This window comes from Thermobia domestica, chromosome 5, assembly GCF_964235325.1.
Source record: "Thermobia domestica chromosome 5, izTheDome1.hap1.1, whole genome shotgun sequence".
Classification (NCBI taxonomy): Eukaryota; Metazoa; Arthropoda; class Insecta; order Zygentoma; family Lepismatidae; genus Thermobia; species Thermobia domestica.
This window is the reverse complement of record NC_137458.1, coordinates 11944275-11966729: the sequence shown is the minus strand read 5'-3', so window position 1 is coordinate 11966729 and position 22455 is coordinate 11944275. Positions and strand designations below refer to the sequence as shown.

The 22455-nt window shown below is 35.8% G+C and overlaps 1 protein-coding gene across 37 annotated transcripts in view; it reads right to left on the bottom strand.

The window, feature by feature from the left end:
* The window catches only part of LOC145685718 (CUGBP Elav-like family member 1-A), a 925590-nt gene that overhangs the window by 8928 nt on the left and 894207 nt on the right, over positions 1-22455 (bottom strand). For 36 of the 37 annotated variants that reach the window (XM_081758172.1, XM_081758190.1, XM_081758170.1 and 33 more), the window contains one exon: positions 17031-17163. In XM_081758172.1, the coding sequence (XP_081614298.1) occupies positions 17036-17163 (128 nt within the window). In that variant the 3' untranslated portion in view covers positions 17031-17035. Of the gene's footprint in view, positions 1-4282; positions 4339-17030; positions 17164-22455 lie in introns of all 37 variants that reach the window. The other variant, XR_014131470.1, reaches the window with a different exon arrangement.

Below are 22455 nucleotides of genomic sequence, written 5' to 3'. Positions count from 1 at the left end.
TGAGTGAGAATGAATGAGTGAATGAGAAAGAGTGAGAATAAGTGAGTGAATGAAAAAGAGAGGGAGAATGAGTGAGTGAATGAGAAAGAGAGGGAGAATGAGTGAGTGAATGAGAAAGAGAGGGAGAATGAGTGAGTGAATGAGAAAGAGAGGGAGAATGAGTGAGTGAATAAGAGAGAGAGGGAGAATGAGTGAGTGAATGAGAGAGAAAGAATGAATGGAAGAGAGAGAAAGAATGAATGGAAGAGAGAGAGAGAGAGAGATTGTGTGGGAGAGAGAATGAGAGTGAATGAGTGAAAGAGAGAATAAGAGAATGAGTGAAAGAATGAGCGAATGAGAGATTTTAGAGAGAGAGAGAGAGAGAGAGAGTGAGTGAAGAGCAAAAGAGAGAATGAGAGAGAATGAGTGAAAGAGAGAATGTGTCAGGCTGGCCTGTATTGACGATTTTGCCTTTCACACCACGTTGCTTGATAGCTAAGATTGAATTCTCAGCGATAAATATCAAATGTTAAGTGTACAGTGAAAATTGACGCCACTCTGAAGTTTGAAGTTGAAGTCTCGATCAATCCTCTTTTACAGGTCTTTTATTAAAACTCATATATCATTAGGCAAAATAAAATGAAATATAGACAGAGAAAAAATAAAGACACAAAATGTACATAATATTCCCAACATCCATCATTTGCTGCAGGTGACAGAAACACGTTCGAAGACGACACAGAATGAAGAGATGATAGAATATTCCAGAAGTACCTATAAAAGGACAGTCGCATTCTATAATTATTTCTAGAGTGGACTGGAAACTAGCTTTCGTTCTGCCCTCCTCATCTCCTCTTGCTGATCACTACAAACAAAGGATGGCGTTTCACGAAAGAGAAAGAAAAGAGAAAGAAAAGAATAAAGAAAGAAAAAGAAAAAGAAAGAAAGAAAAAGAATAAAGAGAGAGAGAGAGACGTTCATATGGATACACCTCCTTTACGTGAATTTCTTGCATTACCAAGACGACTGTAGTGTTCAGAAATGTAACTACTTACTTTCAGTAAGACTATTTTCTTCAGGAAACACTTTATTATTTAAAAAAAAATATTCAGTCATGTCCGTAAACACTTACTAAAGAGGAAGAAAAACTAAAGCAGATTTTTAAACTCAACTAGTGCAGATCCCAGAGAGAGAATATGTTTATTTACTGAATGTACTTAACCTACATACCACACGAATTATTTTATTTTTTAATGTAATACTTTCTTGACTGAATACTTTTGTTATACGCGTATTGACTACTTTCAAACAAAGTCCACCTTTTCAAATAGGAAAATAAAAAAGTTCTGATATCTGAATCTCACTAAGTAAAGGTAAAAAGTACATGTGATCAGTAACGTTTCAAACTCCACAACAAAGCCTACCCCAATCACGTGTTTCTCGCTGTCTGAGGAAGGCTCTATTACGGTAGTGAAACGTTACATATAATATGTATATTTTACTTAACAGTATATGTATTTTTTAAGCCTTGACTGGTGTGATTCACATAAAAAATGAAAGCAACGTAGAACAATGTAATCATACGACATTTTACTGATATCTGGATCTAATTTTAAGAAATTCTGGGTATTATATACCAATTCATTATTTATGCTGGATGCAATGCTATACAGGGTATTTCAGAACAACACCAACAACGTTTGGAAAGTGATTCCTGATACCAAGATAAGACAAAAAGTATAGACAAATCTGGGTGCACAAATGCTTCCGAGTTATAGGCTGCCGAAAACATGCAAAAATGAAATTTAAAGGTCCATAGCTCCAAAACTATGAGACCTACCACAGTCGGGTCAAGACCTCACTTAGGAACTAATATGTGCGCTATCCAAAAATACATGTTTCAGAATCCTAAGGTACTCATGCAACAACTTTTGTAGAGGGAGTTTGGCTACGGACATATAATTTGAAGTACTCACTAACTACCTCTATAAAAATTGTTGCGGAAATACAATAGGATTCTGAAACATGGATATTTGGATAGGGCACATACTAGTTCTTAAGTGAAGTCTTGACCCGACTGCGGTAGGTCCCATAGTTTTCGAGCTATGGACATTTAAATTTAATTTTTTCATGTTTTCAGCAGCCTATAACTTTGAAAGGAAGCATTTGTACACCCAGGTTGGTATATACTTTTTGTCGTATCGTATCTTGGTGTCAGGAATCACCTCCCAAACGTTGTCGGTTTTGTTTTGAAACATCCTGTACATATATAGGAAATTAAAAACGAGGCATAGCTTCGCTAGCATATTAGTAAGCACAAATATAAAAACACATTTTACAAACCTCTACACGATTATACCTTCACACAGTTACTCAACTAATGGAACAGAGTTAGCTGCCTACTAAACTAATGCATGTTAATTCCTTATTTCGGTATATGTTTATTTAAAAAAAAAATAATATTAACACAAAAAAATGTGAGTAAAAACACAAAACAGAGGCTATAGTTGTTTTTAGAGCAAAACAAATGCTCAAGTCTAAGCACTTGCCGTTAATTTCGAATTAAGTGGTCAAAATATTCCCTTCCCTATTAATATTCATTCACTCATTCATTCATCGCGAATATCCAAGAATTAAATCGAAAGTTGAATCAACCTATTCTCGTATTTATCTTACCGACTCAAATTTTTTTTATGAAATTTCATATATATATTACACATACATATGCCTGAACTTAATTTTTTTCTGTGGACCAAAAAAAAAAAAATCTTGAAGAATATTATAATCAGCATTATTTTGATATTTTTATAAAAAAAATGGCACGTACTGACAATCTTGCTTCTTCTTTGCCTGATCAAGTTTGAGTTCTTAGCAATGAATAGTGAATATTATGCATATTGTGAAGATCAAACGTACTCTAAAGTTTAAAGCTGCAATCCCATCTTAGGTCTTTTCTAGGTACTTTTCTTGCTTGTAGACCTTTTTAAATTGGATAATAATAAATAAATTATCCGGAAGTTACTTTAGCTACCGAACCATTGAACCATAAGCTTAAGAATGAGGCATGCAACTTCTATACTCGTGGCTCTTGCAATACATGCATTGTTGCAGCAGTCACTCGAGAAAATACTTGGGAGGTATTTAAAATTATCAAGGCGGCGTGTTTAACTTATGTATAATGAAGGATGCCTAAGATCTTCTGTAATATTGGCACTTTTCCGGCATTACTGCTTGATTTGAAGTGTTTGTAAAGTAATACCAGTCTAATTTTGACATTTAGTATCTGCGAAATTATTCCGTACTCTTATTTTAGTATCAATTGGATATCAAATTACTGCACTCAAAATACCTCACTACATTACTCAGATTTTGAATGTTTCAACTGAAGGTGACTTCTGCATCAAAGATAACTTTAAGAAAAATCTATGCTACATTGCACCATAACAGACGGAATCGGACCCAGGTTATCAAAATCGAAACAAGTACTGTCTGCGTTCTATCATAGTACGAGCAGTGATAGTACTTTTGCTGTCTCAGCACTTCAATATTTTCATAGAATATATATATATATATATATATATATATATATATATATATATATATATATATATATATATATATATATATATATATATATATATATATATATATATATATGTATGTGTGTGTATTTTAATAACGGGAGAATTCATTAGTATTCTGGATAGTTGTTGACCAGTGGGACACAAATATAAGGTAAGTTTCCACAACGCTTAAAATTGTGGCGCTTGAAGTTTGGCCCCTGTTCTATTCAAGTATTTCTTTACGTATATGAACAAACAAAATTGATAATACTAACATGAAATATAATAAAGTATAATAATAAAAATGTGAAACAAATTTAACACGACTAGAAAGGTATCCCACAAAAATGTTAGAAAAAAAATCCTGCTTGTTCATGGTGCAGATTAAGTGTAAATATACTCGCACTGTACGAGACTATCAGAAAAAAAAAAAACGAATTAATCCCTGAGTTAACCTCGAAATAAACATTTTTTTTTTTTAGGAATAGCACCATTTTCTTTTTTAATGCAGGACAGCTTGTAAATATTACAAGCACACTACAATTAATTAATTTGACAAACTTTTTTGGCAAAATTTATGACTAGCCTTGACTAGACTTGTCGATTATAGCAATTCTTAATTAATTAAAAAAAAAAAAAGAAATACATTTGGTATCTACAGTACATAAAAAATTCATTAACAATATGGAAGAAGTAGTAACACGCTACTAATAAATGTTTCTTAAAATGGCTGCACTCACTTTTACATAAATTATACCAGTCTTATTTTCCTGCAGTTAAATAAATGAAGTAACACCTGCAATAGAAAATGTCAAATGTTAATTCGTTACTGTAACAGCGTGAGGAGACTGTTCGTTAAGAAAACAAATAATATTATGTAACATGTATTAATTTAAACAAACAACTATTTAATGTTCATTATTTTCTTGTCTCCTACATCACTGCCGCGTTTTTTTTCTAAATTGACTACGAAGTGAAAATATTAATACTAAAAGTGTTATTCTTTTGATTAAGAAAACCTTTTTAAAATGTTTATTTCTACTAATGTATAATCATGCATTATGTCTATAGTGTGGTTTGTTACAAGAAAAAAAAAACTGTAATTTTCGGTTAAGGGCCTGACATACTAAAATTAATACGGTACAACATTTACCATTCTTGCTTTTGCTTGTTTATTCGTAAGTGAAAGAAGATAATGAAATGCAACTTACCACAATCATAGATAATGTTATTCTACAACAGAAAATATGAACCTGAAGAATTTTCAGTGTTGCCATCCACAGAAATTACAGTGTTGCCATAACATTTCCCCTCAAAATCTAAGTTAAGGCAGCGACTAGAGGAACGAACTTAACTGCATTTGATTACGTATCATGTTGTTTTGATATCCTGTGAACTATTTTTTAAACAACATTACTATTTAATTTTAATAAGTGTATGTTAGAAGTAAAAAAGAACTATATACAACCATTATTTAAAAGGTAGTTCATAGGATTCCAAAACAACATGATACGTAACCAAATGCAGTTGAGTTCGTTCCTCTAGTCGCTACCTTAATTTAGATTTTGGGGGAAATGTTATTTTGGCAACACTAATTTCTATGAATGGCAACACTGAAAATTCTTCAGGTTCATATTTTCTGTTCTAGAATAAGATTATCTATGATTGTGGTAAGTTGCATTTCACTATCTCCTTTCACTTATGAAAAACAAGCAAATTAAAAAAAAGATAAATTTTGTATTACTTTTAGTATGTCAGGCTCTTAATAACAATTCTGCTAATTCCTGGACTGATATGAAAACTTGTTCAATAATGTTGAATACTTTTCTTCTAACATATTAAAACGAAAATAAAAAGTTTCGAATTCACATCAGTCAAATTTTTCGCTATAACGTTTCGAGCACATCGGAGTTCTCTTGACGAAAGGATTAAGAAGAAAGTTGAAATGGTCAGGCAAAAACCTTAGGATCTTATCTGCACCAGTAATATTAAAATGCACGCGTTTAATACACATAATGTGGATCTATTCTCAGCAAGACTACATATCATGGGTGTTACATGTGTGTGTAACAAATTTCTGTTCATACCTATGTAAATACATTTCAACCTTTGCCCAAATCTCTCGAGTTAATTTCAGTCTAGCAGTATTATTCTACATTTCAACCTTTGTTCAAATCCCTCGAGTTAATATCAGTCTAGCATTATTATTCTACAGCTCCACCATTGTTCAAATCCCTCGCGCTAATTTCAGTGTAGTAATATTATTCTACGTTTCAACCTTTGCCCAAATCTCTCGCGCTAATTTCAGTCTAGCAATATTATTCTACATTTCAATCTTTATCTAAATCCCTCGCGCTAATTTCAGTCTAGCAGTATTATTCTACATTTCAATCTTTGTTCAAATCCATCGCGCTAATTTCAGTCTAGCAATATTATTCTACGTTTCAACCTTTATCTAAATCCCTCGCGCTAATTTCAGTCTAGCAATATTATTCTACATTTCAATCTTTATCTAAATCCCTCGCGCTAATTTCAGTCTAGCAGTATTATTCTACATTTCAATCTTTGTTCAAATCCATCGCGCTAATTTCAGTCTAGCAATATTATTCTACGTTTCAACCTTTGTTCAAATCCCTCGCGCTAATTTCAGTCTAGCAGTATTATTCTACATTTCAATCTTTGTTCAAATCCATCGCGCTAATTTCAGTCTAGCAGTATTATTCTACATTTCAATCTTTGTTCAAATCTCTCGCGCTAATTTCAGTCAAGCAATATTATTCTACGTTTCAACCTTTGTTCAAATCCCTCGCGCTAATTTCAGTCTAGCAGTATTATTCTACATTTCAATCTTTGTTCAAATCCATCGCGCTAATTTCAGTCTAGCAGTATTATTCTACATTTCAATCTTTGTTCAAATCTCTCGCGCTAATTTCAGTCAAGCAATATTATTCTACATTTCAACCTTTGTTCAAATCCCTCGCGCTAATTTCAGTCTAGCAGTATTATTCTACATTTCAATCTTTGTTCAAATCCCTCGAGTTAATATCAGTCTAGCATTATTATTCTACAGCTCCACCTTTGTTCAAATCCCTCGCGCTAATTTCAGTGTAGCAATATTATTCTACGTTTCAACCTTTGCCCAAATCTCTCGCGCTAATTTCAGTCTAGCAGTATTATTCTACATTTCAATCTTTGTTCAAATCCCTCGCGCTAATTTCAGTCTAGCAGTATTATTCTACATTTCAATCTTTGTTCAAATCCATCGCGCTTATTTCAGTCTAGCAGTATTATTCTACATTTCAATCTTTGTTCAAATCTCTCGCGCTAATTTCAGTCAAGCAATATTATTCTACATTTCAACCTTTGTTCAAATCCCTCGCGCTAATTTCAGTCTAGCAGTATTATTCTACATTTCAATCTTTGTTCAAATCCCTCGAGTTAATATCAGTCTAGCATTATTATTCTACAGCTCCACCTTTGTTCAAATCCCTCGCGCTAATTTCAGTGTAGCAATATTATTCTACGTTTCAACCTTTGCCCAAATCTCTCGCGCTAATTTCAGTCTAGCAATATTATTCTACATTTCAATCTTTATCTAAATCCCTCGCGCTAATTTCAGTCTAGCAGTATTATTCTACATTTCAATCTTTGTTCAAATCCCTCGAGTTAATATCAGTCTAGCATTATTATTCTACAGCTCCACCTTTGTTCAAATCCCTCGCGCTAATTTCAGTGTAGCAATATTATTCTACGTTTCAACCTTTGCCCAAATCTCTCGCGCTAATTTCAGTCTAGCAATATTATTCTACATTTCAATCTTTATCTAAATCCCTCGCGCTAATTTCAGTCTAGCAGTATTATTCTACATTTCAATCTTTGTTCAAATCCATCGCGCTAATTTCAGTCAAGCAATATTATTCTACGTTTCAACCTTTGTTCAAATCCCTCGCGCTAATTTCAGTCTAGCAGTATTATTCTACATTTCAATCTTTGTTCAAATCTATCGCGCTAATTTCAGTCTAGCAGTATTATTCTACATTTCAATCTTTGTTCAAATCTCTCGCGCTAATTTCAGTCAAGCAATATTATTCTACATTTCAATCTTTGTTCAAATCTCTCGCGCTAATTTCAGTCAAGCAATATTATTCTACATTTCAACCTTTGTTCAAATCCCTCGCGCTAATTTCAGTCTAGCAGTATTATTCTACATTTCAATCTTTGTTCAAATCTCTCGCGCTAATTTCAGTCAAGCAATATTATTCTACGTTTCAACCTTTGTTCAAATCCCTCGCGCTAATTTCAGTCTAGCAGTATTATTCTACATTTCAATCTTTGTTCAAATCTCTCGCGCTAATTTCAGTCTAGCAGTATTATTCTACATTTCAATCTTTGTTCAAATCTCTCGCGCTAATTTCAGTCAAGCAATATTATTCTACATTTCAACCTTTGTTCAAATCCCTCGCGCTAATTTCAGTCTAGCAGTATTATTCTACATTTCAATCTTTGTTCAAATCCCTCGAGTTAATATCAGTCTAGCATTATTATTCTACAGCTCCACCTTTGTTCAAATCCCTCGCGCTAATTTCAGTGTAGCAATATTATTCTACGTTTCAACCTTTGCCCAAATCTCTCGCGCTAATTTCAGTCTAGCAATATTATTCTACATTTCAATCTTTATCTAAATCCCTCGCGCTAATTTCAGTCTAGCAGTATTATTCTACATTTCAACCTTTGTTCAAATCCCTCGAGTTAATATCAGTCTAGCATTATTATTCTACAGCTCCACCTTTGTTCAAATCCCTCGCGCTAATTTCAGTGTAGCAATATTATTCTACGTTTCAACCTTTGCCCAAATCTCTCGCGCTAATTTCAGTCTAGCAATATTATTCTACATTTCAATCTTTATCTAAATCCCTCGCGCTAATTTCAGTCTAGCAGTATTATTCTACATTTCAATCTTTGTTCAAATCCATCGCGCTAATTTCAGTCTAGCAGTATTATTCTACATTTCAATCTTTGTTCAAATCCATCGCGCTAATTTCAGTCTAGCAGTATTATTCTACATTTCAATCTTTGTTCAAATCCATCGCGCTAATTTCAGTCTAGCAATATTATTCTACATTTCAATCTTTATCTAAATCCCTCGCGCTAATTTCAGTCTAGCAGTATTATTCTACATTTCAATCTTTGTTCAAATCTCTCGCGCTAATTTCAGTCTAGCAATATTATTCTACATTTCAATCTTTATCTAAATCCCTCGCGCTAATTTCAGTCTAGCAGTATTATTCTACATTTCAATCTTTGTTCAAATCCATCGCGCTAATTTCAGTCTAGCAGTATTATTCTACATTTCAATCTTTGTTCAAATCCATCGCGCTAATTTCAGTCAAGCAATATTATTCTACGTTTCAACCTTTGTTCAAATCCCTCGCGCTAATTTCAGTCTAGCAGTATTATTCTACATTTCAATCTTTGTTCAAATCCATCGCGCTAATTTCAGTCTAGCAGTATTATTCTACATTTCAATCTTTGTTCAAATCCATCGCGCTAATTTCAGTCTAGCAGTATTATTCTACATTTCAATCTTTGTTCAAATCTCTCGCGCTAATTTCAGTCAAGCAATATTATTCTACATTTCAACCTTTGTTCAAATCCCTCGAGTTAATATCAGTCTAGCATTATTATTCTACAGCTCCACCTTTGTTCAAATCCCTCGCGCTAATTTCAGTGTAGCAATATTATTCTACGTTTCAACCTTTGCCCAAATCTCTCGCGCTAATTTCAGTCTAGCAATATTATTCTACATTTCAATCTTTATCTAAATCCTTCGCGCTAATTTCAGTCTAGCAGTATTATTCTACATTTCAATCTTTGTTCAAATCCATCGCGCTAATTTCAGTCTAGCGATATTATTCTACGTTTCAACCTTTATCTAAATCCCTCGCGCTAATTTCAGTCTAGCAATATTATTCTACATTTCAATCTTTATCTAAATCCCTCGCGCTAATTTCAGTCTAGCAGTATTATTCTACATTTCAATCTTTGTTGAAATCTCTCGCGCTAATTTCAGTCTAGCAGTATTATTCTACATTTCAATCTTTGTTCAAATCCATCGCGCTAATTTCAGTCTAGCAGTATTATTCTACATTTCAATCTTTGTTCAAATCTCTCGCGCTAATTTCAGTCAAGCAATATTATTCTACGTTTCAACCTTTGTTCAAATCCCTCGCGCTAATTTCAGTCTAGCAGTACAATTCTACATTTCTATCTCTGTCCAAATCTCTCGCGCTAATTTCAGTCTAGCAGTATTATTCTACATTTCAATCTTTGTTCAAATCCATCGCGCTAATTTCAGTCTAGCGATATTATTCTACGTTTCAACCTTTGTTCAAATCCCTCGCGCTAATTTCAGTCTAGCAATATTATCTAATTCTTGCAAATGATCTACTTCATATCATAGATAGTTATTTCTTAAATGTTGCAACCACCTCGAAACATGACTGGAAAAAAACAATAGTACAATTTTGATTAGAACAAAAATCATACATCGAACTTGGACTCGGATGATTTGGACAAAAATTGAGACGCTGTTATGGGTTTATACGGAAAATTTGATGCTCAAATGCGACATTCAGGATATGGAAATTTGCTCAGAACAATGAACAAATGCACAGTAGAGACAGTAACGCGTAGATGTGGTTCAACAGATGTAAAATTGTAGATTTTAATATAACGGACATCGTATCTTTACGTTTTCCGCGATAGTTTTAACGTTCAACTTAACACATGCACCTGAAGAAACCTAATGTATTCGAAACGCTTAAAGAAGAAGCTGACAAATCTGATCGGGAGTTAGAAACTCATTTTCATTGAAAATAGTCCTTCTTGCCATTAATTCTCCATATTAGAATGGAGTTGTGTGTTTTTAAGAGGTATCCAACGAAGTAAGCGTCGAATAAAATATTTAATAAAATAAAAATAAAAAGCGAAGTCGCACGGAAAGAATGCGAACAACACAGGAAATTCGTCCCACAACATCGGTTCACAACACTTCGTGAGATCACAATAGATATCGCCAAACCGTTGATCCTGATCTATAGGTAGCTCAAGAGGATACCTTCGTTCGCTGGCAATGATGAAATCAAATTGTATGTGAAGAACACAAAAGGAAGGAGAACAGGCTATATCAAACGGAAGCTCTGGAAGCTTTCCGAATATTTATTTTTCAGCATACTTAGCTAAACCATCTCATATTCAACAAAGCCATGGAAAGCACATTCCATGCTTTTAAAGACCTCTCTAATGACATGTGATTTGTGGATATCGAAAAGCTAGTCGAGACGAGGTTTGGAAAATAACCTAGAGAATAAAGTTACATGCAATTCCATTCCGCTTAATAATGTTAGAATCCTCTCAGTATAAATAATAAGTTGTCTTAATAATAACTAGGTATTCATTAATTGCAAATTTGGCGCGAAAAGAACGACTTTTATTGATTATTCATGGATTTTTTTTTTTTTTAGTGCATCAACTGTTATTCATGGAAATAGCTGAATCTGACATATCAGCTAAATCGTAAATGGCCTTCAAAAAAATTGTATTCGCAGAAATAAACGAAAAGGGCTTGGTCCTATTTCTAATGCCGAAAATTCTATTTTAAATTGTTTACAATGAGAATTCGCGCGCCAAAATGCTTTTCCAAGGTTAAGTATACGCGCATCCCGTTTTCGGTGATTTTTTTCAACATGCGACCCCTTACACACTCAGCGCGTGCTCACGAATCATTATGTCAAATTTGGTTACGAAGTGTTCAGGTGTCTTGAAGGAGTATCCACAGAAACGAATGCCTGAGTCGTGTAAAGAGAAGGAGGATCATCATCATCATCATCCATATATATATATATATATATATATATATATATCGGGTGTTGCAAAATAAGTGTTACAACTCTTGGGAGGTGACTCCTGCCGCTGAGACAAGAAAAATAGTTCTCTTGAACTTTCGCCTATCGGACATAGTTTCGGATCTACAAGGTGCCGAAAGCGTGGGAAAGTGACTTTCGGACGCCAATAGTTCGGAAACTATCCAACGTAAAGAGGGCGGGTAAAAAATTCACTGAAGAAGTCATACCTGCTGTATTGAATTTTACATGTTTCATAATCCTACCATGCACGCGCAAGGGATTCCCCAAAGGAACGTAGGGAGTCCCGGATAATCTGCCACATGAAAATTGGTCTAAATGGATATGAATTGATAGGGTTTCTATCAGCTAACAATAATTATTTTGTATTAAGTCGATATCTGGAACAAATACAAAATGGCGGACACCTTCATGCCCGTTGTGTGTGGTTGCATAATCGCCAGGTACGGATGCTGGCCAACAGTGACGTTCTGAGTATTAAGTGTTGCGAATTTGTACTAAAATGCTCTAGAAAGATTTCTAGAGTGTCGGTAGAGAACAACAGATGAAGCAGGGTGATTCACATGTGTGAAAACACTTAACGAAAAATGCCCAGAAATGCACTCATACTCAGTAAACGTGAGTTGAAAACTTCGAAAATGTAAGGAATAGCATCAAGAACATGAAAGCCATTGCCAATTCACCAATAATATTCCCTCAAACTGATGCAATATGATGTGCACGGTGCAACAACTGAGGCCAAGTTGAAATTGTGCAAGGGGACACACTAAGAAACTGGGTAAATTAAATGAATGTCCCATGATCGATATTGAAATGTGGCCAATGTGTGTGTTGATATAAACATGTAGTTAATGGGCGAATGTCAACATGTCCCACTACTGCTGGGACACTGTCCCACGTGCGAAAACTAGGAAAATGACCTTGTATATTCTGATATTATATCTGGTGCACTTTTTGGTAGAACGTAACTAGAACACGATTGTATCAATGTCCCTCTTTGTTTGGGACATTGTCCCACCGTCGACACATATGAAAAGAAATCTCTTAATCTATGGTTCAAATTCTGATAGAGCGTGAAAATAACAAACTTGTATCATGTCCCACGTCTTTTGGGACATATGATGTTCTCGAAATATAGTAAAATACCTCCAGAAATTCGTATCTTACACAGTGCACATGCCAAGACAAAGACGAAAATGAACCAATTTGGTACATGTAACACTACTGCTGGAACACTTACATATGGAAAATTAAAAGACATGAGAAATAGGAATAAACGTCTTAAAGCTCTGATTGTTTACAACTGTGCAGTAGGAGTAACAAAATGAAACACACGAGCTTGTCGGGAAGCTGTACAAGAGCGGTTGCCAAACAAAGTGTGTACTCCTCAAAGAAATGAATACAGAGAAACTAAGGCTCCCTCGAAGCCTCAGGGCTAAAGCGCTCGCTTTCGCTCGCAATTTTTAATCCTACTGGTAGCCCACGGCCTCAGATTCAAGACCCGAGTAGTTACTTTCCTATTTTTCGCACGTGGAAAGGGTGTCCCAACAGTAGTGGGACATGTTGACATTTGTCCATTAGCTACATGTTGATATGAAAACACACATTGGCCACATTTCAATATCGATCATGGGACATTCATTAGTTTACCCAGTTTCTTAGTGAGTCCCCTTGCACAAAATTCAACTTGGCCTCAGTTGTTGCATCCTTATTGGTATGCAACCGTGCACATCATATTGCATCAGTTTGAGGGAATATTATTGGTGAATCGGCAAGGGCTTTCATCTTCTTGATGCTATTCCTTACATCTTCGAAGCTTTCAACTCACGTTTACTGAGTATGAGTGCATTTCTGGGCATTTTTCGTTAAGTGTTTCCACACATGTGAATCACCCTGCTACATCTGTTGTGCTCTACCGACAATCCAAAAGTCTTTCTAGAGCATTTGAGTACAAATTCGCAACACTTAATACTCAGAACGTCACTATTGGCCAGCATCCGTACCTGGTGATTATGCAGCTACACACAACGGGCATGAAGGTGTCCGCCATTTTGTATTTGTTCCAGATATCGATTTAATACAAAATAATTATTGTTAGCTGATAGAAACCCTATCAATTCATAACCATTTAGAACAAATTTTCATTTGCAGATTATCCGGGACTCCCTACGTTCCTTTGGGGAATCGCTTGCGCGTGCATAGTAGGATTATAAAACATGTAAAATTCAATACAGCGGGTATGACTTCTTCAGTGAATTTTTTACCCGCCCTCTTTACGTTGGATAGTTTCCGAACTATTGGCGTCCGAAAGTCATTTTCCCACGGTTTCGACACCTTGTAGATCCGAAACTATGCCCGATAGGCGAAAGTTCAAGAGAACTTTTTTTCTTGTCTCAGCGTTAGAAGTCATCTCCCAAGAGTTGTAATACTTATTTTGCAACACCCGATATATATATATATATATATATATATATATATATATATATATATATATAATGTTGGCCACATGTTTTATTAACATTGATGAGTCATGCAACGAACTTTAAAAAGATGACCCTACACCTTTTCAATAATTTGTCTGATGTCTTAAACTGAGAATGCAATAAGAACTTTGCTGTTTACACGGAAGTATATAGTTTTAGTTTCTGTTGTGCTACTAGTAAAAAGGTTTCCTGTTTTATTTAACAGCCGTGTTAACACTTCTATAAAGTTAACTTACCAAATTTGCGCAAGGGGATAACTGAATAATTAGAACTGTTTTACTTTCCATATATTCCAATCTTTCTACTTAATATTCCAGATACCAAATTTTTGCTAAAACTTGCCCATCATTACTAAGAACAAACACAAGATCTAGAAATCACTCAAGGGATTTTTTTTTTTAAAGATAGTATTGACGAACAATCTTGTCAGTCGTATTGTATGGACGTGTAAGTCGATCGCTAGAACATTACACATCATAATAGCCACACGAGTTCAGACATCAAAAATGATCTGGACACATTGTTCGTACGAGTACCTAATACACAGAGTACATCGAGTCCTAGTAGAGAAACTTAAGGAGTTGTCTTAAGAGGCCTCATCACTGCGAAATTAAAATACTGCTAATTTTTTCAGTAATTATGTAATATCTTCAAATAGATAAAAGATAATCGAAAAGTGGAACAAGACCTCCCTGGACAGTATTATTTTGCGTGAGATACCGTTATCACGACTCATTTATCTGCTTTTGATTTCCAGCAATTTAGAAAATCGGCATTTATTTTCGCGTTTCTAAATAACAGCAAACGGAAAGCTACTAGGTGACTCGTGATAACGGCACCTCATGCAAAATAACATCGTCTAGGGAGGTCTAGGGAGGATCTACTAAAATTCCAAAATGAAATTTCGTGACTTTTTCGTGACCTTTTCTTTACCAAATCATAAAATTTCCTAATATTTTCAAGAGCGAATTTGCGTGCGAATTAGGCCGAATTTTCATCCATGCGATAGAAACGTACTTTGATTGCGATTTAATAGCGTCTAAAGCCGACCATAGACATTTTTCGTGGTGAATTTTGACGTCTTATAGAACAAACTTTTCCAATCTGTACTTACATTTAAACAGTTACAAAAAAAAAAAAAAAATCGTGACCCAAAAGCTAAATTTCGTGACTTTCGTGACCGTTTTCTGATTTCGTGACCGATAGACACCCTGTGTAAGAACTCTCATCTACAATTTCAAGTATACTAGTCAAAAATCACTTCCAGATCAGTAAACAAAACATATTCTTCCTTTTTTGAATAAAACTTTCGTCAAGATTATCATCATAGGTATTCTGCCATTATTGGTAGGTCACTTGTTGCAACTGAGACGCTTCCATGCTCCACGGTCTTTCGCTAACCTCTTCGTCTTCACGTACGATTTTTCTGCTCTGCTATCGTTCATTAATTGTAGTCCCCTTCTCCCCCTCCCTCTCTTTTCTGCTACCATACCCTCTAGCACATCCCTCATGATACAGTTCCTTCTTATCCAATGTTCCAATCAGTTTCTCTTCCTCTTCTTAATAATACCTAACATTGTTATTTTCTCCCTCACTATTTCTGAAAACCCTCTCATTTGTTCTCCGCTCGACCTCGTTAATTCTCTCCATTCTTCTCCACACCCACATTTCGAAAGCTTTGATCCTTTTTTCATCATTTTTCCGTAATGCCCATGTTTCTGACCCATACAGCACAATACTCCACACGAAGCACTTTACAAGTTGAAGGGCAATATGAAAAAGATCTTGGACAGGTGCACAATAAGAATTTAGAGTGGGCCTGACAGAGGATAAAATCCAAATGAATCAGTCTTGTTCTCGGAACGATGAATCTTCGGATTCATTAATAGATCGAGTGACTGTTAAAAGGATTCTAATCTCACATATTAATTCATTTGCTACTGTATAACTCCCCCTCCTCTCTTTCTTTGTGATGGTCGGTGCCTTTCAACGAATATTTGGACTGTAAATATGAGATATCCTGCAGAAAGTTGGAGAGCGTCGAAAATCAACAGGAGTTGTGCTTTGTGGGCCCACAACACTTTCTTTCATACTATTAGTCTGTATTTGATGTGAGGAAAAAATACACCGTGTTTCAAGAAGAATGACCTGATTTTTGGATGCTAATATTTACGGAACATGAGACATACCGGCAAAGAAATAAGTGTTGTTTGAATGGGTGTGATCTAGAATTTCAGCAAATCGCCGTTAGATGTCAGTCAATGCGACTTCTCAGTTTGCAGTCAGTCAGAAGTAAGATGGCGTCCGCTCAACAGAAGGAGTTTTGTGTGCTGCAGTTTGCAAAGACAGAGTCAGTGCTTTCGGTCCAGCGTGCTTTTCGTCCGGCGTTTCGACATTAATCCGCCTGCACCCAAAAACATTCTTCGTTGGTATCACCAATTTGAAGAGACAGGATGCTTGTGCCATAACTGTTGTAAACGCAGATACATTGTGTACAGTTCATGACGAATTTAGCTATCGTCTATATGTTCGTGCTGCTGGTAGACACAGAGCAGTTGTAATAGCATAGCTAAAAATTGAAGATTTTGTGAATATTTTGCAATTTATCCCATTTTTTGTATAGTATGTTTTTATCAATACATTGTAGACTTTCAAAATCAGTCATTCTTTTTGAAATACCCTGTACATCGAACAGAAGGAATGTATTTTCCTAACGACTGTGCACAGAAACACCAATAACAAGTGAGGAAAAGCAAGAGTTCCTGTGTCTCTTTCAGGTGCACGTACCTATTTTTCAAGGTAATGATGCTATTTTCCAACTATGATATGCCCACACAGCCCTACAACACCAGCGCCTGAATCGCGGAGTGGCACACACTGCCTCACTTTGACTACCGTAACTACCTTTTACACTAAAAGCCTCCAAAAGTTTTCGTACATATTTGATAATGTGATAACCCACAAAGTTAGTAACCAGTTAATAATGTTACTTGTATTTTTAATAGAAAAAAAAATCAAATAATTGTGCTGCAAGTATTAATGATCGAATTAATAAGAGTATGTACATTACTCAATCGACTTACAGGTGTTAGTAAGGTCGTGAGGCTTCTTTTGATCGTTTGAGCTGGACTTTCAATCTCTTGGTACCTATCTGGAAGCCGTTCATGGCTTGAATTGCTGCCTGGGCACTCACGGGGTTATCGTACGATACAAAACCTACAAAACAAACACAAATCAACAATCACAACACTGAACACATACATTTTATATTTTTAAAAACTGAAAACAATAATAAATACATTTAAAGTTTACTAAAATTTAAGGACACAAATCGGGGTATTTGTTTTTCATGGTGTAAAGGAAATCAAAATTTCTTCCGTAATAGAATTTATGAAATTGATTTTATTCAATATGTACTAATATTTAGTGTGTAATTTATAGATCTTCTCGAAGTATCAGCAAAAGTAGCAGTACTGCGTGTACAGAACGTAAAGGAGTTTGGTTAGATAAGAGAGGATAGGGTCTATATTTCTGGGAATTACTGGCCTATCTAAGTCCGTTACGCATAAGGGATGACATTCCTCGGCAAGTAAAAAACTCGGGGAAAGAAGAAAGGAATGGGAAAGGAAGGAATCGGTCTGGAATCATTATGCAGGTACTATCCCGGCATTTGCCTGATGTGAATGAAGAAAATCCACGAAAAAATCTCAATCAAGACGGCCGTCCTGAAAAAGTTGTTACACCTTTACGACCGAGTGTCCCTACAGGAAATTGAACCCGGGACCGCTCGCGCAAAAGGTGAGAGAGCGTTCAAGATTACGCTATGCGGGGTCAAGAGTTTGGTTAGAATATTGAAAGTAACCGAACGGTATGCAACCAGCTTGGCCTTTACGTAGTTGAGCTACATATTGCCAAGAGGCTAAGTCACCTATAATAATCCCTATGAGAATACAATAGGGGGTCCATTATCTTTGGATCAATTGGATGGATCATTATCTTTGGATCAATTGGATGGATCATTATCTTTGGATCAATTGGATGGATCATTTGTATGAATGAACTTTATTTCCAACTTCCGACCCTCTACACCCTGACTAAAGTTCTTGAGATTTGTTTTTGTCTCACGGCCGGACGGACACACGAACAGACACGGTAACTATACAATAAGAGTTTTGGTTTCCTTAAAAATCAATAGGAGGGAAGCATAGAATTCTCGTCGGACTGTCATTACAGAGACAGGTCGCTCCAACGCTGATTTGACTTCTGCAGCTAATTATGCCATATGAATGAATCCTTAACGCGCTCTGAGACAATCATCTTTAATGTCGGACGCCCTTCTCACCTACGCTTGACTTCCGTCCATTATTCCTCCGCTTTATGCCTTGCCGCATCTTCACCAGACGCTGTTGCTCTTGATATACTTAAAAACATTGATAGTCTTGGATACACTTACTCCATCTAACCGGGCACCCACAATCGGCCCTTTGCAAATCGGAGAGATCCCCTCCACTTTTCATCACCTACGTTTGGCGTATTACACACACGAATCAATCCGTACTATCCTACCTCGCATACTACTCACAATCATTTCACATTGCACTAACACAAAACAGTCGCAGTGTACGTATGTTCGGTGATACTAATTCACAGAGATTAACGTGTTTCCCTTATTTTGATAACTGCTTGGTGTATGTTTTCACTATTCTATGGTGCACAATTGATTTTCCATTCTCACTTCGTGATTCCTTACTTACTGAGAGACTGAATAACGTGTAATATGGTTAGGATTAGGAATTAGATTTCTGGGCTTTCGGCATCTATGGCCATGTTAGCCCGTCACTAGGATTAGGATTAGGAATTAGATTTCTGGGCTTTCGGCATCTATGGCCATGTTAGCCCATCACTAGGATTAGGATTAGGAATTAGATTTCTGGGCTTTCGGCATCTATTGCATCGTTAGCCCGTCACGCATGACGAATGACCTTCGGCGACCACACTATCCAAGGAAAGGGAAGGAAGAAAGAATTGGGAAGAATGAAACGGCTTGGGACCTGTATGTTAGATACCATCCGGCATTTGCCTGGTGCGTATGAACGACCGAGTGTCCCGAGGATCTCTCGCACCAAAGACAAGGGCGTTAGCGACTAAGCTGCGCGGGACCACACATGTAAAATGGTGAACATTATTGTGTACATAATCATAGGTAGAAAATAACGTATGATTTTTATTCTTTTGAGGCCATCTTCAAACGGGTTTTGATTAAACTCTAGACTCTTTCCAGATTTACTCGGACAACAATTTTCTTTTCCTTTTGTTTTCCAAGTCCGTACACATTCTGAATGAAGACAAGAAGCAATGACCAGCAGAAATTGGTCATAGTCTTGCTAATTTGTCCTTGATTCCACATTGACTTTGGATTAGATCTCTCTATTACGCTCTGAACAAGTATCCTCATACACTACTACATAAGCTTTGTTTTTTTGTTTAAGGTCTCCAAGTTCTAATTTTTCTCTTATTATTTCGAAAATATAGATAATAAAATATCAGTACATATAACAAATCAAGTCCTTACATGATATTACGGTAAGAAACTTTGGTTTTTAAACAAGACTGCTATTACATTAAATCAGTATTCTGCAATGATAAGACAAAGACACATATATTTAGTCTGATTTTACTTCATGAATTGGTATTAGTATTGCAAATCAAGTAACAAAATTGTCTGACAAAGACTAAAAACAAATACTCCCACAGTTCTCGACATTTAACAAAAAAACTAATGTGAAGAGAGAAAAATTCATCGTAGGTGCATAAAAGCTTTATTTGTATTGGAGATTCTGTTGCAAATTAAATCCTTATATTTCGCACGTGGTTTCAAATTTAAGCGAGGGCCACTTTAAAATAATCCAATAAAAACAGTGATCTACATTTTGTTTAGACTCTCTGTCCAGCGCATTTTACTCTGGTGATATGAAGCAGTGATGACGCCAGTTTTTATTTCTTGGGGTTGAAGAATTTTTTTGAGGGAAGGGGCTATTTTTTTTGTATACCGAAAACAGAAGCTTTATATTACTTGATCAGGATTACAATACATATCTGGGTGGAAAGGGAGCAGCCGTAGCCACCAACGGGTCGCTCCCTTTCCTCTAGTGTCAACCCTGATATGCAGTGAGACTATCGACTCTGAGACCATTATTTCTGGTTTTGTAGACGAATTTCATTATCTTTTAAGTAAAGTAAATATCAAATTATTGATACGTTCGTTTTGAACATTCACTATGACCAGTGGCATATTTAGAGGGGAACGCTATCGGGCTTAAGCCCCCTCCGAAATAAATTTGTTATATTCACAACTTCATTAAAATTTATTGGCATCCAAAAGGAAAAATATAGTGCTTATTCACGCGTTATGCATATCCCTCCCCGAAACTAAATCCTAAATACGCCACTGACTACGACAGAAAACCTAAGTTTGGTTTTCGGAGGAGTCTACGTGGTTTGGATCTCATGTTAAGCTGTACGTTCAAGTCTCATATAGAATAAGTGATGAGAAGAGATGCCATTTTTTATTTTATTTATTTATTTATTTTAATGTCGGATGTGACGTTCCTATTGAGGATGCATTGATTTCATCCGCTGACACTCCAACGAGCTTGTTATTCGGGAAATTCTGCAAACAAGCAGATAGTCTTTCTCAATACTAAACAGCAGCTTTCTATGACATGTCATTATCATTTGCACCCTAGTTCACGTAGTTCATTTCACGTTATGGCCTGTTCTTTTCTTGAATGCTACAGAACAAAATCCTCTTATGTACTGATTGGCTGTTCAGCACCGAAGCTGTATGAAACAAAAAACTTACTGGTTGAGATAGGATCACAGAACCACTATTCGGATTTCTATCCGAGGCAAGCACCTCCCCTTCCCCCGGAACCTAATGCGGCACCACGCGTACTTGTTAATCCATTTGGCCATAAAGAAACACATTTGTTGATGAAATTCCTTAACCTCACTCTAAGCACTTCAAAATCACGTAACACACGCACTATTTCACGTTAGCTTTTTCTGAGTCCACAGATGTCCATTCGATTCTTAAAAGAACTTCTGAATTAATTAACATATTGTATCTTAAAATTCTTCTACCAATATTGACGTGGCATACTAGTTCTTTCCGACGACAGGAGAATATTACACACAGTCCCTCCCCCTCTCTCTTTTCTTTTACCCACCTTCCTGTTGTTTAAATTCGCTGAAATCCTTCAACACAAAAATTTTCTTCAGCCAAGCAAAAGAGAAATTACTTTATCGAAAATTATCAATTCAGATTTCAGGGTGTCTATTAAAAATTCAAAATGAAATTTCGTGACCTTTCCTTTGCCAAACCATAAAATTTCGAAACATTTAAAAACTAATAACAATACCTATATTCTTTAGAACTTCTTACATTCTTTAGCAGGTTAAGAACAATCAAGAGCGAATTTAGGTGCGATTTAGGCCGAATTTTCATGCATGAGATAGAACCGTGCTTTGCTTGCGATTTGGTAGTTTTGCGTTTTCTGATTTCGTGACATTTTCATGACCGTTTTCTGATTTCGTGACTTTTTCATGACCATTTTCTGATTTCGTGACTTTTTCATGACCGTTTTCTGATTTCGTGGCTTTTTCATGACCGTTTTCTGATTTCGTGACTTTTTCATGACCGTTTTCTGATTTCGTGACTTTTTCATGACCGTTTTCTGATTTCGTGCCTTTTTCATGACCGTTTTCTGATTTCGTGACTTTTTCATGACCATTTTCTGATTTCGTGACTTTTTCATGACCATTTTCTGATTTCGTGACTTTTTCATGACCGTTTTCTGATTTCGTGACTTTTCATGACCGTTTTCTGATTTCGTGACTTTTTCATGACCGTTTTCTGATTTCGTTACTTTTTCTTGACTTTCATGGCCGTTTTCTGATTTCGTGACTTTTTCATGACTTTCGTGACCGATAGATACCTTGGATTATTAGGCGTGTTCAATTACATATTTTAAGAAGTCTTCTCAATTGGAAACAGTTCATCCTCATCCTCCCACCAGACTGAAGAAAACACTCGTGAGTGTTCAAAAAAGCTTTCGGAGAATTGAAACAAGTAAGAGATGAGAAACAAAGAGTTTCAGGAAACCTAAAAATTGATTGCGATTTTGGCCAATAATTAGTTTTTGGATCAGGGGGCAAATTTTTTTTTGAACGACCCCTAAATCGAGTTTTCGTATTTTCTACAGAATAAGCACTGAGTTAACTGATAGTTTGGGTTTGGCTACACTATATGTAGTTCTCCAGATATAAGGCCTACAAGAAAAATTTTGATTGAAATATACTGTATCTTTTCATCCAATTGGATCAGGGGCCACAAAAGTTTCGAACGGGCCCTAAATTGAGTTTTCGTATTTTCTACGGAATAAGCACATCATACTGAGTTAACTGATAGTTTAGGTTTGGTTACACTATAAGGAGTTCTTTAAATAC